At 38.2% G+C, this 16,740-nt stretch overlaps 1 protein-coding gene across 1 annotated transcript; it reads right to left on the bottom strand.

The window, feature by feature from the left end:
• Positions 1-621: 621 nt before the first annotated feature.
• inpp1 (inositol polyphosphate-1-phosphatase) lies at positions 622-16,526 on the bottom strand. The gene is made up of 6 exons (XM_017704733.2): positions 16,235-16,526; positions 10,524-10,729; positions 10,357-10,417; positions 7,628-7,828; positions 6,546-6,720; positions 622-4,894 (listed from the first exon to the last, which is right to left on the bottom strand). Exons 2-6 carry the CDS (start codon positions 10,725-10,727, stop codon positions 4,393-4,395), a joined length of 1,143 nt encoding a protein of 380 aa, XP_017560222.1. The 5' UTR covers positions 10,728-10,729; positions 16,235-16,526; the 3' UTR covers positions 622-4,392.
• Between the last annotated feature and the right edge of the window lie 214 nt (positions 16,527-16,740).

Genomic DNA, 16,740 nt, shown 5'->3' with positions numbered 1-16,740 from the left:
CAGCATAAATGCTCTAGTTTACACAAGAATGTGTCTTGATGAAGGCAGTCCATCTCTGGATGACCATCCCAGAAGAATATGGTGTTAAGTGAATTTAAATGTATATGCAAAAAAATTTATATGACTAAAATCTCAGACAATCATTATGATGGTGCAGGACACTTATATCCATCCTCTCCCCCATAATCACTCATCAATTGCTGTTTTTTTTTCTTTTCATATTAAAGTTGATTTCCGTAACTATTTGCAGTTTTAATTTTTTTGTGGGAGGTAGCATTCTGTGGATTTATGTACTGTACTTTTCAATGAAAGGGGAACCACACCATATTATCAAAATTTCTGCATAATTTAGTGGTTAAGACAGAAAACACAAGCAGGTTCACTGATGGTTTTGGATAGTAAACAAAATGTCTGTATTTGTGTTGGTTCCTTTCACCACCACTGTGAAGAAATCTGAACCATTTCACACCAAACCACTCTGAATCACTCTGTTTACATCTCAAACACCGAATTATATATACATTTAGAAAGAAATGGTGGTATTCCCCTTTAATAATGCCTTCAAACATCTGGACATCTGAAAACGAAGTGTATTTATCAAAGAAAATGGCAGAAACAAGATCATGATGCGATAATTTATTTCAGTTTTCCTGCTGCATTCCAAACTTTGAACTACAAAAGTTCACAGATCAGAATTAGCACTTAAGTATATTTGAAGTACAGCCCACTATGCAAATTTCTTGTGATCAGGATTACATACTGTTTAAATGTTTGGCATCACTGTTTTAAAATCAAAATCTAGTCTAAAGTCTAAAGTGATTCTAATGATCAAATGATTAAGAAAGAAATAAAGCTATAATGAAAGTAATATCCAGAATTCTTCCTATTTCAAAAGTAGTGAATAAAGGCAGATGACTGACACAACAAGAAATAATTACAGTACACAGAACAGTTCAAATAACCTGCTACGTATGAAAATACTGAACACAACATCTAAGATGTTTGTTTATATTTTAGTCTAGCCTGAACGTAGAATTATTGAATAAAATTATTTGTGAACACTTATTACTGTAAGTGATTCCAAACTTTTCAACAGTAGCACCAACCATTTTCATTATATGCTAAAGGTTAGACAGCCTCCAACTAAAATATGGTTTTCATTCTAGCTCTACAGCTGAGTTATATAGTATATAATATATACTCCTTACATGAACATGCTCTAATGGTTTAGTCCTACTGTGTTTAAAACTAATAAGCTGCAAGATCGTGTAAAATGTGGACACAGGCAGAATAGATTTCACCTCATGAACTCCAAATAGTGAAGAAAGTACTGTAACAGTAATCTTACGTGTTTGCCAGTTTGATATTGCAAGCATCCTTTCATCCAGTATTACAGACTAATCTAGTATTTACAGTAAATCAACTAAAGAGCAAAGGCTCTTTATGGCCTTCTAATCTCTTATTCTGGTCATGTGGCTTTGGCAACACTTCTTAATGTTTCTTCAGCTGAGTGGAGATGAAATCTTTGAGAGGTCTTTGGCCATAAAAAGGCATTACCAGAAGTGCAGATGTACCCTGCTGTTTCCACAACACTGATTCTCCAGCAGAGTATAACCCTACGAAAAGGACGCAGTGAAACCACAGCTCTGTGACATTCACAGTTTAGGAAATGGAGGAATATGGAAATAAGGGTCTCAAATAGATATTTTCCCTTTTGATAAATCCAGAACAAGTTCCAGAAAACACATACATATGTATGTATGTGTGTGTGTGTGTACACCACTCCTAGAGTCTGCCCCAGACAACTGTAACTGCTATTATTGCAGAATAGGTGCAACAACAGCTCAGCCATGAAGCGACACACCACAGAGCTTAAGATCACTATTTGAGAGGTGTAAAGTACACCACCACTGGACTCTGGGAAACAACAGGGTTGGCTGGCACAACGTCAACTTGCAGAGGGAGGGGATCCAGTTTATCAGGAGCTCTGAATGCAACCGTGTGTTAATGTGTGTATAAAAAAATCTCCCTGAGTAAGCACATCAAATTACATTTTTTAAAGACAATTTAGGGGGTTCCCGAGTGGCACAACCCTCTAAGCACTGGCCCCATCATCAGATCGCGAGTTCGATCCCTGGTGATGCTACAGCCATCTGGAGCCGGGAGTCCAAGAGAGCACAATTGGCCTTGCTCTCTCTGAGTGGGTAGGATGGCTCGAAAAGATGCAGTATCGGAGGAAGATGCTGGCCTTCACCCTCCTAGCATTGGTAGTATTTTGTGAGTCGGGGAGTCCTAAGTAGCAGGTGTAATTGGAGACGACTAAATTGAGGGGAAATAGGGTAAAAAAAAAAAAAAAAAAAAAAGGCAATTTAAAAAAATACAAGAAATAGCAATCAGCTGTATTTGATTTTAAAGCGAAGGATAAGTAACGCCAGCTGGCTAACATGAAGCAAGCAGAGTTGTGTCCTAATGTGGGTGGGGTTGGTTGGCACATGTTTCAGCCTGGCCTGACTATGGCTATTTTATATTATAGACCACACACATACTATAAAGCACACTAACACAACTAGAATGCTGTGTTGATATAAATGTAATTTTATTAACAAGTTGCTCTTGCTTCTAAGCTGTAGGACAACACTCCTGGCCAAATGATATGTTTTTATTGACGTTCTAATTGAAAATAACCAAAACGTAGCAATTTCTAGTGTAAGGTTTCTAGTTGTTTGCTGAATATAACATAATGAAAACAAAAACAACTGTTGCACAGACCATGTTTTCCGATTTTCCAATATGTTAAATTCAGCCAACAGTAATTGTGTATTAAAATGTGCTTGTGTGTGTTCTCTGTGGAGGATGAGCTTGTATTTTCACTTAGAAAATCATTTTCAAATACAACTTTTTGCTTGAGTAATATTTTATGAAAGCTGTTTCTTCTTTCACACAGTACAGCTGTGCATTGTACACTAATAAAATAAATTAAACATTCCGAACACCTAACTGAATCAAAAATCTTATTTGGTTGCCATTTAATCTCTGATCATTTTTATTTGCTGCTTCATTCTTTGAAATGTTAGCCTTTTAACACTGTGCCAACCAATTACAAGCTGGGGCTGTTTGGAACAACCAATTCCAACCAATATTTTCTGATATTAAAAGGGTCGGTTTTTCAGCCTTGACCTTTGCTGGAAAATGATTCATTTTTAGGGCTTTTTTATGCTTATTCTGTCTATCAGCATAGTTGTAATGTCTCTAAGGGCCCGAGTCTTTCAGGTTAGGAATGTTATGTACTTTTCTATGCCTCCATCACTGGTATGTAACCTTGATGTTTATCGGGGGAAGACAGTCTGGGCTGGCTGAGGGTGATAACACTCTCTGTAATGTGTGAACTCCTGCTTTATGAAAAGAGAAAGAAGAAATGGTGATCCATTGACATCTCTGTATGACGATGTCTTTTACTAAACCCGACTTCGCGCAAGTGCGCGACTCTAGTTTATTCTCAATGACTTCAATAATTTGGGAGTTCTCAACAAGTGGCGAGCTGCCAGCCAGACTTTAGATCACAATCAAGAAGCGTCTGCTGAAGAAGTGAAGTTTGAGCCGTGAGCTGTGAAGACCTCAACACCTGCATGGGTGAGTTGAACAGTGCTTTTACTGCTCAATTAAATGGTGAATCATAAAAGCTATCTGATGCCAAGTTCATTAAATTAATACAAAGTTATTTGAGTAATAAATGTATACATCTAGGTGTTCTCCTATACAAACCAAACCCGCTTCCCCCATACATGATTTGAAAGTGCCATCTTTCCTTTACATTGCGTGAAACTTTCATGATGAATAGCCCAATAAAATTTGTCCAAACAATGTGTAAAGTCAGCATTTTGGAGGTACATTCTAGTTTGTTTCGACACTGACAACTTGGAGTAGAACATGTCAACTCAATGGTATTTTCACAAACTTTATGCTCTTTTGCCTAAAGATTACACAGTATTATATGTCTTTAATATTACTTTTTAAAAATTGCATTACATTTTGCATCTTAAAACATAATCGACATAACAAAATATAATATTGCATTCTGACTGCCTGTTTGTTCACTGGCAGCTCCAACATTTGCTAGTTTGAGAAAACAGGTAATATAAATGTATGCAACAGAAGAGGTTATGTAGGTTATGCAAATAAAAGAATTATAAAGGTCCCTATCAGGATTTGTCTTGTTTTCCTAGATTTAAAAGGATTTTACATCACTGAGTCTCTCGATACATATAATAGTTTATAACGCCATGAAGATCTATGACAATATAGAATAGCAACAATGGAAATACATATAACTGTTAACAAAAGAATAAAACCTGCTCCAAAGATAAACATCTGACAACATAATAAAAAATAAATTCAAATTTTCCCAACAAGTGCACCCACAACCCTGTCAATAACTGCAGAGTCCAAATAGGCCACTATTCCGCCACGGTTTGCCCACCTGTCTACTCCCTGGCACCCTGCCTGGGGCTGATGGTAGGTCAGTTCGGCTTTAAAGCCCTTGTTTCCATTGCTGACGGCTGAGAGACACTCCCCAAGGTCGGAAACTCCTCCCCCAAGTGCCCGGAGCAGGGCATGGGGGGCACACGAGTCCCACTTGAAGGTGCTTCCTTCTGAAAGCACATACACATCCACAAGGCCTTGGATGACGCACAGGATCTTGTATCCAGCTCCAGAAGCATACTTCAAACAGCCATTGCAAAGCGGCGCTAAAGCATCCTTTACTTCCCGGCGCTCACTGGAGCTCAGGACCACTGAGAGGGAGTCGTTTTTCTTCTTAAGAGATTGCTTGGGATATGTGAAGGAGCATCTATTGACTTCTCCATATGACACTCCCCAGAAGTGCTGCCCCTTCCACCTAAAGTGATAAGAAGATAAAAGATAGGGTTCATAAACTGGCAATAATTGACACAATTTACCCCCTTCCGGCACATACAGTCGATCTGCTAATAAATGTTTGGTGTCTGAAGTTTGCTTCTATAGTTTTAGCACTTGAGCTAAGATGCTCATGAAGCTAATAAGTAAATGAAGCTTACAGTCAATATAACCAATTAGCATGATGCTAACTGCTCACTGAAAGCAACACACACTTGTTTCAGTCTGTTTGTTTAGTAATCTCTAACAGACTTGCTTATGCGGTTTCTGACACTGTATGATTACAAGCTCCACAGGTTAAAGCCTGAATTTTGTCCATAATTTAGTTGACAATACTTGTTATCTTCATTAGCCTCATAGCTAAAACTACTCTTAACTGATTACATTTAGGGAGTGAAAATTGATTTTCTGCTTAAATACTACTTTAACTCACAGTTAATTCAATTGTTCATGTATGGTGAGTCATAGGATTAGTTACATAAATTAATGTGGACATAAAAAAAAAAAAAAACATATTTTAAAGGGACGCTCCAGCCAAAATTAATATTTCTTTCTAAACCTGTCATTAACATGTCTATCCACCTTTTACAGAGGTGCTCCTGTAATCAATATGGTGAAATTGTGATTTAAAGACTAGAAAAAACTAGAAAAAGGAACGCTTGTGTTGAATTTTGAAGAATTTTTGTTTAGATTTTTTCTGTTTTTATTAGCTGGGAAATGCAGAAGGAAGCCAGATAGCTAACATTATTGCTGTAATAACTGTAATAAGTGTATAACTGTAATAGCTGGCTTCAAATCATTATTATAACAGACAGAATAGACTCCTTAAATGACAGAAATGACTCATCAGATCAGGAGCATAACCAGCTATAGATATCAGCTCTGCTTTTTTGTTGTCTAAAAGGGTAAAATCTCATCTCTGGCATATATTTTGTACTGAATAAAGACAGAATTGATGTTTCCTTTATGATTTAGTTCGATGACTGAGGTTAGACTTGAACTAATGCTAGTTCAGTTTTATTTATTTGCTTTAGCTCAGCTGCTAGGACAGCAGTCAACAAGTAGATCTGTCAACACCGCTGTTTTTCAACAGTTATATGATGTATTTGAGCAATGTATACTAGGTATTGTAGTGAGAGAACACTGGTGAATGGAAACATGAACACAATATAAAATCAAAAATTCTATCAAACCGATGAGGCTGAAGGATGCAATGCTGTGCTGTGCTGTGCTAAAGAATATCATAGGAGGACAAATAACATTTAAATGTCAGGTTTAGGCTGAAATGCTCTTTTAAATAACTTAAGAGAAGTAAAAAGTATCTGTGAATTGTCTCTGGAATACAATTTCAAAAAAAAAACAAAAAAAAAACAAACACCATCTGTCCACAAATACAATGACCAAACCCTAAGAAAATACACTAACTGGCCAATTTATGAGGTACACCTCCAATATAGGACCACTAATGTCCAGATATTATTTGGATGGTAGACCATTCCTTTTTGTGCTTTTCTATGGAGACTATACAAGCTGTCTGTGCACAGCTGAATGCTTGTGTCAGCAATGAGTAGAGCGGAATTTACCAATTAGAGCCCTCTGGGCATGTAATGCATTGCTGATAAGAGGATTCTTACCCCTTGCCTGTTGAGTCTTTGTGGCTAAATGGTTGATTAATGACGCCCATTACTGGTTCTCCAGTGTCCCGTAAGTAGACCCCAATCAGAACCAATGCACATGGAAGTCCTGAAGGGCAAAATCTCCCATCTGACACCTCCTGTTCTTTCCCTTCAATGTACTGACTGGTGGCATCTGCACAAAGAAAACATTTCAGTGCGCTTAATAGGCCATGAACATTAGTAATGAATAATTACTATGAAGTAATGAATTACAAATGCAGTAGAATGCATAAAATATCATATATTTTACAGCTGTAACTCAGCATCACTGAAACATTTGGCTCTTCCGGAGTACAAGAAATACATCATCAAATATCATTTTAAAATATCAGTCAAATTTAAACATCTGACTGATGCTAGTTTTTTTTAAATCAATTATCTGCCCATATCGACGTGATCACGTCAATGTGCATTCCTATCAGAAACCACTTTACCAATTAGTTTTGAAATAACTTCAAGAAAATTCCATAGATTTTTAAAAATTTCATAACGATCAAATCTTTGAGATGTGAATGAAGTCATTCAGAGTGGTTTGGTGTGAAATGCTCTGTTCTAGAGAAACTTAGAACTATTCACAGTGGTGGCGATTGGACATCCATCTCTAAAAGCTCCCTCACAGAAAGTTATTACATGACATGGTTATGAACGCACTGGCTGATGTCTGAGACAATGTTTTATAGCACTTTTGAGGTAAGATTTTTAAAAATGTGTATTTTAAAAATCGTTTTTCTCTTCATGATGGGTGGGGGTGGGAGGGGTAGCTAAAACATGATATTATTGGTTAATGTTATTTTGCCCTGCCCACTGGTGCACAGTGACATCATCAAGTTTTAGAGGTCGGGTCAATATTAATATGTTTTAATGGAAGATTACAGTAAAGGAAAATTTTAATCTTTTATATGATACAATACAACAAATCATGCTTAACATGACCAGGACATTATCAATGCAAAAGTCCAATTTGAACTTAGGTTAACATTGAATTACTACTAGTAACTTTATTCTACACAAAACAATGACGAAAATAGATTATCAATTACCAATGGGATCAATCCAGATGCCCACATCTGCTGGGCTGAGAGCGAGCTGCAAGGATTCTGCCGCTTCATCTCTAATCTGCAGGTTCTGGTGGATAGCTTTGGTCAGGAGGACTGCAGCTGTTTGGTCACCGTCCAGCACCTTGGCCAACAAGTCACATGTGTCCTCTTCCTTGGCACAAACTGTAATGGTCACACTCTCTCCTAAAAGCAAACACAGAGATGTCCCAAATGATGATGCGTAATATAACAAAAGCTTGGGGTTCTAAGTGCTATTTTTTAGAAAGACAGACTAAATCAAGAAAATGTTAATTTTCTGTGTAGCTGAAGATACCGTACAATTTAAGATACAACAATTCAAAGAGCTGAGACAGAATTTGTTATGAACGTTATTTCAGACCTCCAGTTGGTGCTGGGCAATACTGACAATTCAATGTCAGAATATTTTCTAAATATGTCAAAATATCTCAGTATCAGGTTATATTAAAGCTTGCACTGACAATGTTAATGATCTCATAAGAATGACTTACAAACCAGAACTTGTTTTGATCAGATTGCTGTGTTCATTTTCTTCTTCTTATTATAATTTTTTTAATATTACAAAAGTGAACCGCAGAGTCTATTATGGGTGTCAGGTTTATGGACTAGTATGTTGCAGTATGTTGCAAAATCTTTGCTATCAATATTTCTAAAACTAACTATAAGTACTGCTGTGTGAAGTAATACAGGTGCAGACGATGCATCACTTAGCGCTACCTGCAGTTTCAGGGAATGTGGGACTAGATTTGTATTGTTTAATATGTAACATGTTAACATTTGAAATTCCTTAACTGCACATGTTGATAGTAAAAATGAGAAGCAAGGATATTATAAAGATAAAAAATGAATAGTTTTTTCCATTTTTTCAAGTTTTGTCTGTTTTCATGTAAAGAAAAAGTACATTTGTGGAAGTATTGGCTGTATTTTAGGTTGCCTGTTAGCTAACAAAGCACTTTCATACTACATATTTTGAAGCTTTTTGATATAAAGATAACTTACAGTAGTTAACTAGTTAGCTGACCATCCATAATCCTAATTCTGCTTTAAGCACCAGGACGCACAAACCTAAACTGTTGGGTCCTCACACTTCTCTGATGCCAATGAACACATTACAAAATGTAATTCACCTTGAGTTCTCACAATCATGAATAAAACCAAAAGGTTTATATATATATATATATATATATATATATATATATATATATATATATATATATATATATATATATATATATCTCAATGAACAAGTCTGGGTTTGGCAGTTGCTAGGAGAACGGTACTTGTCTGACTGCATTGCATTTATGGTGTGGGGTTGTTTTTCAGGAGTTGGGCTCGGCTTAGTTCCAGTGAAACACTTTTAATAGACAATTTAATGCTCCCAACTTTGTGGGAACAGTTTGGGGATGGTCCCTTCCTGTTCCAACATGACTGTGCACCAGTGCTCAAAGCAAGGTCCATAAAGACATGGATGAGTTTGGTGTGAAAACTTGACTGGCCTACACAGAGTCCTGACCTCAACCCGACAGAACACCTTTGGGCTGAATTAGAGCAGAGACTGTGAGCCAGGCCTTCTCGTCCAACATCAGTGTCTGACCTCACAAATGCGCTTCTGGAAGAATGGTCAAAAATTCCCATAAACACTTTCATAAACCTTGTGGAAAGCCTTCCCAGAAGAGTTGAAGCTGTTACAGCTGCAAGGGATGGGCAGACATATTAAACCCTATGGATTAAGAATGGGTTGACACTCAATTTCATATGCGTGTGAAGGCAGACGAGTGAATACTTTTGGGAATATAGTGTATGTGTGTGTGTGTGTGTGTGTGTGTGTGTGTACATATATACATACACATAAGTACTGATGGTCAAATCTCATTCTTTGCTGTTAGCGTTTTCTATCCGGAGTCAAGCAGAAGAGGATAGGCTCCCCTTTTGACCTTTTGAGTCATGATTTCTCTCAAGGTCTCTTCCTCTTGCTTAGGGAGTTTAAGTTGTGATACTTTTTTTTAACCCATCCGTGAAGTGAAACTCCACATACACACTAGTGAATAAACACACACACTAGGGGCAGTGAGCACACTTGCCCAGAGCGGTGGGCAGCCCCATCACGGTTAGGTGTCTTGCTCAAGGACACCTCAGTCATGGGGGGTCAGTGATGGGGTTCAAACCAGCAACCTTCCGGTCACAGGGCCAGCTCCCTAACCTCCAGCCCACGACTGCCCCAAACTGTTTTTCCTTGCCACAGTCGCCAGTGGCGATGTTCATGGGGGCTTGGACTCAACCTTTTCATGGCTGCTTAATGCCATCAGTCAGGTACTTTCACTTTAAACACTTAAACCCTTCACTGTTTTAAACCAGCTCAACAATAAGGCATAGAAAACTGAAAACACAGCATTAGCCTGCTTAACTGTTTCTGCAGATTATGGAAACTTATTCTGTACTCATTCATAAGCTACTACTTAACAGGCTAGCATGCTAGGTATAAGCAGTAAAGTCGACTGGGGTAAATGAAACAAAGTTCAATCCCGTCAGCTGTTTTAGTTATCATGTAGTTAAATGTGAGATCAGCAATTGTACGCTGTATTTGTTTTCCCCCCACTCCTGTTACAGTAGCTACAGTAGGCTAGTTGCTTAGATGGCGATTCTCCTCCTCACTACACAAATGTCTCTTTTGCATCTTGAGGAATGTCACTCACCAAGTCCATTCTCAAACTTGTTTGATTCCTCTCCATGAATGAAGCCAGTCAACTCTGGAAACTATTAAACAAGCATAAACACACATGAGAAAGATAACATCACAATAAGCCACAGCCAAATGATTATATCACCTGATTGACAAATACATCAAATATTTGCTAAGCACCTGTGTGCAAACATCATGTCGAATCATTTCTTGTATCACCACATCAGCAAGTGTCTTGAAGTCCTGGACAAACTTCTTGTTCTTATCAACCCCTGTTTTCTCCTGTACCAGCAGCTCAAAGAGTGCCGCCTCCTGCCTGCACACTCGAGCCACATTGGCAGCCTTTTCGGACACGCTGAGCAGCAGACGCAGCAACTCCGCCATCACTGTGAATGACACAGGAAAAAAAATGAGTGTTTACTGAGGTAAAATACAGTTTACTGAGGTAATAACTATGTGGACACACATTCCAGCCACACCCATTGCTAATAGGTGCGCACAGCCATGCAGTCTCTGTACACAAACACTGGCAGACTTTCAACAATGGCACTGTCAGAGGATGCCACCATTGAAAAAAAGTCAGTTTATAAAATTTCTGCACTGCTAGAGCTGCCCCAGTCAACTGTAAGCGCTGTTATTGTGAAGTGGAAATGTCTAGGAGCAACAACAGCACAGCAATTATTACAAGGACGGTAAAACCAGTCTCCAACACCTGAACTATTTGCCAATACAAAGTACTGATAAGTCTGGCAAAATGCTAGCTATGATTAGATTTTCAGTGCAAGTCGTTTCTCTTTTATTTTGTATTAAATTCATCCATCATAGATAAATAGTTAAGAAGACAGTGTTTCACAAAGGCTTGCCCCACATACAAGCAAAACAGCCATCATAACTCAGACTAAGAAAAACCTAAAATCAAAACATAGAAAATACAGGAGTATGGAGCCTCACTGCAAATTGAAAGGATGTTGTCAGTTAACCAAGACCACCACACAAAATGCTTGGATGTTTATAACTCAGTTTGAGCAGCTTTTGGAGATTCTTACAGCATCTGTAATCAAGCAGAGAACAAACGAATCCTATTACTGGCGAAAGTTCACAGATATCAGAGTGCAAGTACAATAATACTGCATTTTCACCACTTGAACAATCACATTTTGTGTGCAGGGTATGATATAATCAAATTAATTTACTGTGGTCTAAAAATACTACAGAAATAAATCACATTTGTTGTGTAAAAGTCTTTTGGCTTCACATGTTCAAGAACAGAAAAGGAGTAACTGGCACTCGGCACTGAACTGAACCTAAAGTTTGGTGGAAGAGAAATAATTGGCTGGGTCTGTTATAATGATCTGGGCCCTTTAGTTCAAACCCTCAAAGGTCTTTTTTTTTTTTTAAATAAAGCGTTGAGGCCAAATTACCCCGTCAGTTTAAGGCTAAACAAATAAACAAATAAGCATCTAAACCTATTAAACTACGACAGTCTTATCGCAACTTCCAATTCTTCAGCATGACATCCAGCAGTTGGTAGCTGCCAAACATCAGCAGCAAACTCATTAGATAAGTTAGAACATATGATTTATTTTTGAGTGTTTATTGTGTTGTGTTCTATTACAAAATCAAGCAAAACTGACAGGCTACGTTGACTTTTGTATTAGATTTGTTTAATGAGGTTCGTGGTTGTGTGAGCTGCGAGTTAGAAAAGATTAGGAATCTCTGTTCTAGATAATCATGTGTTAAATTTGTGGCAGGAGTTTGGGGATGACTTGTTCCTGTTTCAGCAGAACAATGTCCCTGTGCACAAATGAGCTCAATAAATAAATGATTTGCAAATTTTGGTGTGGAAGAACCTGTACTGGCCTGCACCGAGCCCTGACCTCAACCCAATGCAAAGCCTGAACTGTGAGGCAGGCCTTATCGCCCAGCAACAATGCCTCACTAATGCTGCGGTGGCTGAATGCAATCAAATCCTCACAGCAACACCTTCTTTAAATCTTGTCTAATCTTTTACTTGCATTTCTTTCTTTTTTTTTTAATGGCTCTATTCTTTTGTTTATATGACCCCTCTGTTTATGCTGCTTGGACTGAGTGATTAACAGCTATTGTTGCTTTGATTTTAATGTGTGAAAGGTGCAACATAAATAAAGACTTATTTATTTAGTACATTTTTTAAATTATTTATTTATTTATTTTACAATCATGTACCGCTCAAATCTCCACTCTTTTCTGCGTTGGACGAATGTCTTATCATCAAGACGCAGAGTACACTCACAAAGATGGTTCTTCAAGGATTCTTTAGGAAAGAAAATAGTTTATATAGAACCATGAACACTTAAAGAACCCTATGCATGATTAAAGGGTTCTCTGCATCATGAACAGGTCCTTTAAATTGACGGAGAGTGTGCTAGATTGTTCTATATAGAGCCTTTTTGAAAAGGATTCTATAGAACACCAAAAAAGGTTCTTCTAGTAACACAAGCTTGACATGGTAACCATAGCAGAACGCTTTTGGTGCTACACAGAACCCTTTTCAAATTATTTTAAATCATGTACTGCAGAATAAAGTAACCTCTTCTTCTTCTTCTTTCGGCTGCTCCCTTTAGGGGTCGCCACAGCGGATCATCTGCCTCCATCTTGCCCTATCCACTGCCTCCTCTACTTTCACACCAACCATGTTTCTCCACTGCAGAATAAAGTAACCAAATCACTGAAACTGTTGGATGATACTCTTTCTGCCTTTTCTACTCCAAGACAATAACGCTATACTAAATGGGGATTTTGTCCTCTTGCTATATGATTTATAGTGAAGTATGTTTAATACATGTACTGTACTGTATTAGTACGTTCCTGTCCATGACCAAGTGAAGTTCTGCTCTGTGGGTTGCAATTTCACTTTCAAAGCTCTGATGTTTAAACAACAGCACTGGATATGAATAATAATTAAGACACTATTTATTTATATAATAATTTCCAATGAAGTTGCAGTGTATTAGTTAGACAGTAAGTGGGGTTACTGCAGTGGATCATTTGAAATCACCCTTTATACACAAGACTATCAGGTCAGGCTGTGGGAAAACTAGAAACAAAAATATCACACAAACTGGGACACCCAGTTAGAATTAACCTATTATCAGAGGACCGAGATCTAAAAAGGTTCTAATGGTTTAATATAGAAAATATTTTGAAAGACTGCTGATGCCTGAGCTGAAAGAAGGCCTGATGCAGTCCTTCAGTAGGGCAGGCAAATTTTAATAAAATATTAATAAAATATTTTATATTCAATAAAATATTTCTAAACATAAACATTATTTAAGGTTGTTGTAATAAAGTGAATGACTCCATGCTGCTCAGGTTTGACAAACCTGATTATTTTGAATGGACTGTTTTCCTCGATTAAAATCTCTGTATTGGAAGCATTAATTAGGTGAAAAAGACGTTTTCAGAAATTGAATTTAATATTCATTTCAAAGATTATTTTAAAGGATTTTCCTTCAAAACAATCTAAAGCACATGACAATCCAGTAAAAAAGTGGATGTACTTATTTTACACTTAACACTTGTCAACAGTGAACATAATTAAAATTGTTTAACTGCATTATCTGCATTTCTGTATTTCTATATGTGGCATATAGAATCGGTTTTAAATAATCCAACTTATTAAATCTTTCAAAAAACTGAATTGTGATGCATATCAAGTATCGCAAAAAATGTCTTGAAGTATTGTGATATAATACTGTTGCTATATCACCCACCCCAATTCCATTTTCCATTTAAAAGCATATTACACTGGGTGTTTGTTTTATAATACTGACTTTGCCAACAAAATAAACCATACAAAATACAGATAGTGCAGAAGCATCTCATACACTGCAATAAAGGGGCATTTAAATATACTATTTTAGGAAAATAACCACACTACAATCATATCACATTTCATTCTTTACAGTTGTTATAATTTTTGCACTCCGCCTACGAGTGCTGTTTATTGACCCCCTGTCAAAACATCTGCAAGAATTAGGGAATGTTTCATGTTAATGAGGTGCTGGTTGGCCAGTGATTGATTTCACGCACCAAAGCTGAAACATTATAAGCTCCTTCTCCCCTCTTTTCCACGTCATACAAAATGTTTCACGGATCAGACACAGAGCAGCTCATGAACCCAGGCTGCACTCAAATTCAGTGCAAGTATGATTTGCAAAGAGCACCGCTGGTTTTGAATAAGGTGACTCAGTGATGATACCACACGGCCTGAGCCGACACTACAACAATAAACGTTCTGCAAAAACATGAACAGCAATATACTATTAAAACATCAGACCTTTCACTATAAACCACAACCATTTACACACAGGTACAAACAAAGTAAATGTTCCTCAAAGGTACAGCCGTCTTAAGGTCCAACTGTGAACCTTAAATACGTTTTTCTAGGTGAAAAGTACATTTTTGTATCTTTTCATAGCCCAATGTTTAAAAAAAACAACAAAATAAAAGTCTGGAGACGAGTCGGGGTGTGCGGAGTCAGTACCAAAAAAAAAAAAAAAACATAATTTCAGTAGATCATGGTAGATTTAAGTTCCCTGACTAAACGAAATGAGATGGACCCTTGAGGTTCCACCCCAGGGATAAGAGGGGTACTGCCCCAGTGACAGTTTAGAACCATTTTTTGGAGAGTTTATTTTATCAACACACTTAAAAAAGACTCTTTGCACGGTAAAATGGTTCAGACTGATGGATTGATGTGTTGTATGTGGTTTCACTTAAAACCTTTCTGAAAAAGTTCTGTATAGCACCAATAGGGTTCTTCTGTTGTTACAACTTGCCATTCTAACAACAGCAGACCCTTTTTTGGTGCAGCATAGAACCATCCATCCATCCATTTTCTAAGCCGCTTCTCCGTCAGGGTCGTCAGAACCTGGAGGAAACCCACGCAGACACGGGGAGAACATGCAAACTCCACACAGAGAGGACCCTGGCCGCCAGGCCGGGGAATCGAACCCAGGCCCTCCTCGCTGTGAGACAGCGCTACCCACCACGCCACCGTGCCGCCCCTCCAGCATAGAACCATTTTCTAAAAAGGTCCCACAGATAAGCATATACAACACAGTCTCCATCAATCTAAAGAACCACTAAAGCATGAAATTGTTCTATACACACTCTCATTAAGATGGCTCTTCAAGGTTTCAATGGTTCTATTTAGAACCATGAATTCTATAGAACCGATTCATGCTCAAAGGGCTTTTGCATGGTGAAATGGTTCTTCAGATTGATGGAGAGTGTTATATATGGTTCTAGATAAAGCCATTTTTTCTTTTGTAAAGAAAATTATTCTATGAAGAACCATTAACACAGAAAGAACCCTTGGCATGATTAAAGGGTTCTTCAGATTTCTGGAGAACGTGCAGTGATGTCAAGTTTGTAACAACCCTTTTCAAAAAGGTTCTATACAGAACCATCTACAGCACATTCTGAAGAACCCTTTAATCTTGCATGTAAAGGGTTCTTTGAGTGTTCATGGTTCTTTATAGAATCATTCTCTTTTCTAAAGAACAGAGTGCACAGAACGGCATGGTTCTAAACAGAACCATTAGCTTTGCAAAACCCAAAATCTTTAGAGCACAATCCCGAACAAACAGTAGATCATTGCATTAGCTGTAGTTCAGATTTCCTCCTGCTCGACTTCTTTCCATTCCACCTTAAATGGCGCAGCAGTCACGCCACAGTGTAACCGCTGCACCATTTAAGGTGGAACAGGACAATTCGAAGCAGACGCTGGCGAGAGAGAAGCTGACTTCAGCCTCGTCACCTGTGCAGTTTATGTAGTCCAAACTTACCAGAGGTCAGGCAGTGAGGGAGCACAGCTGGACTACAGATGGGTTTGAAGGAGCTCTCACCTTAAGCTATCGCTGCTCCTGTCGAGCTGATTTCGATCTTGATTTTTTTCGCCCTTGAATTCTTGCTGAATTCTTCACTAGTCAGTCAGGCAGTGAGATGTGTGTCTGCTTCCTGGAGCTGCTGCTGGGCCTCTGTGCGGACTTGTCAAACAGGGCAGGTCGACCAGAGCCGACTGTTTTCTCTATCGAAACTCCACTTTCATTTTGACCGAAACTGCTGTTTGTGGCTTGTTTTGTATCTGTGTTTTTAGCGCTCGGCGCTGTAGCGGATATTTTCCCATGGACTACGTCAGCGCAGGGGGCGGGGCTTCTGCTGCCGCTGCTTCTGCTGCTGCCCCCTGCTGGCAACGTGGAAGCACTGTTTTTTCTGAATGAGAATCAAAATCACTCTAACACTTCAAAGCCCATGTGTCAAACAAAAGGCCCGAGGCACAATTCTGTCTGGATCGCAAAGTTATTTGACTCTTTTAATATTTACAGTGCACTGCACTACAGTCCGAAGCACG

The sequence above is a fragment of the Pygocentrus nattereri genome, chromosome 21 (genome assembly GCF_015220715.1).
Source record: "Pygocentrus nattereri isolate fPygNat1 chromosome 21, fPygNat1.pri, whole genome shotgun sequence".
NCBI classification, from domain to species: domain Eukaryota; kingdom Metazoa; phylum Chordata; class Actinopteri; order Characiformes; family Serrasalmidae; genus Pygocentrus; species Pygocentrus nattereri.
The sequence above is the reverse complement of the archived record's forward strand: the minus strand, read 5'-3'. Positions and strand labels throughout refer to the sequence as shown.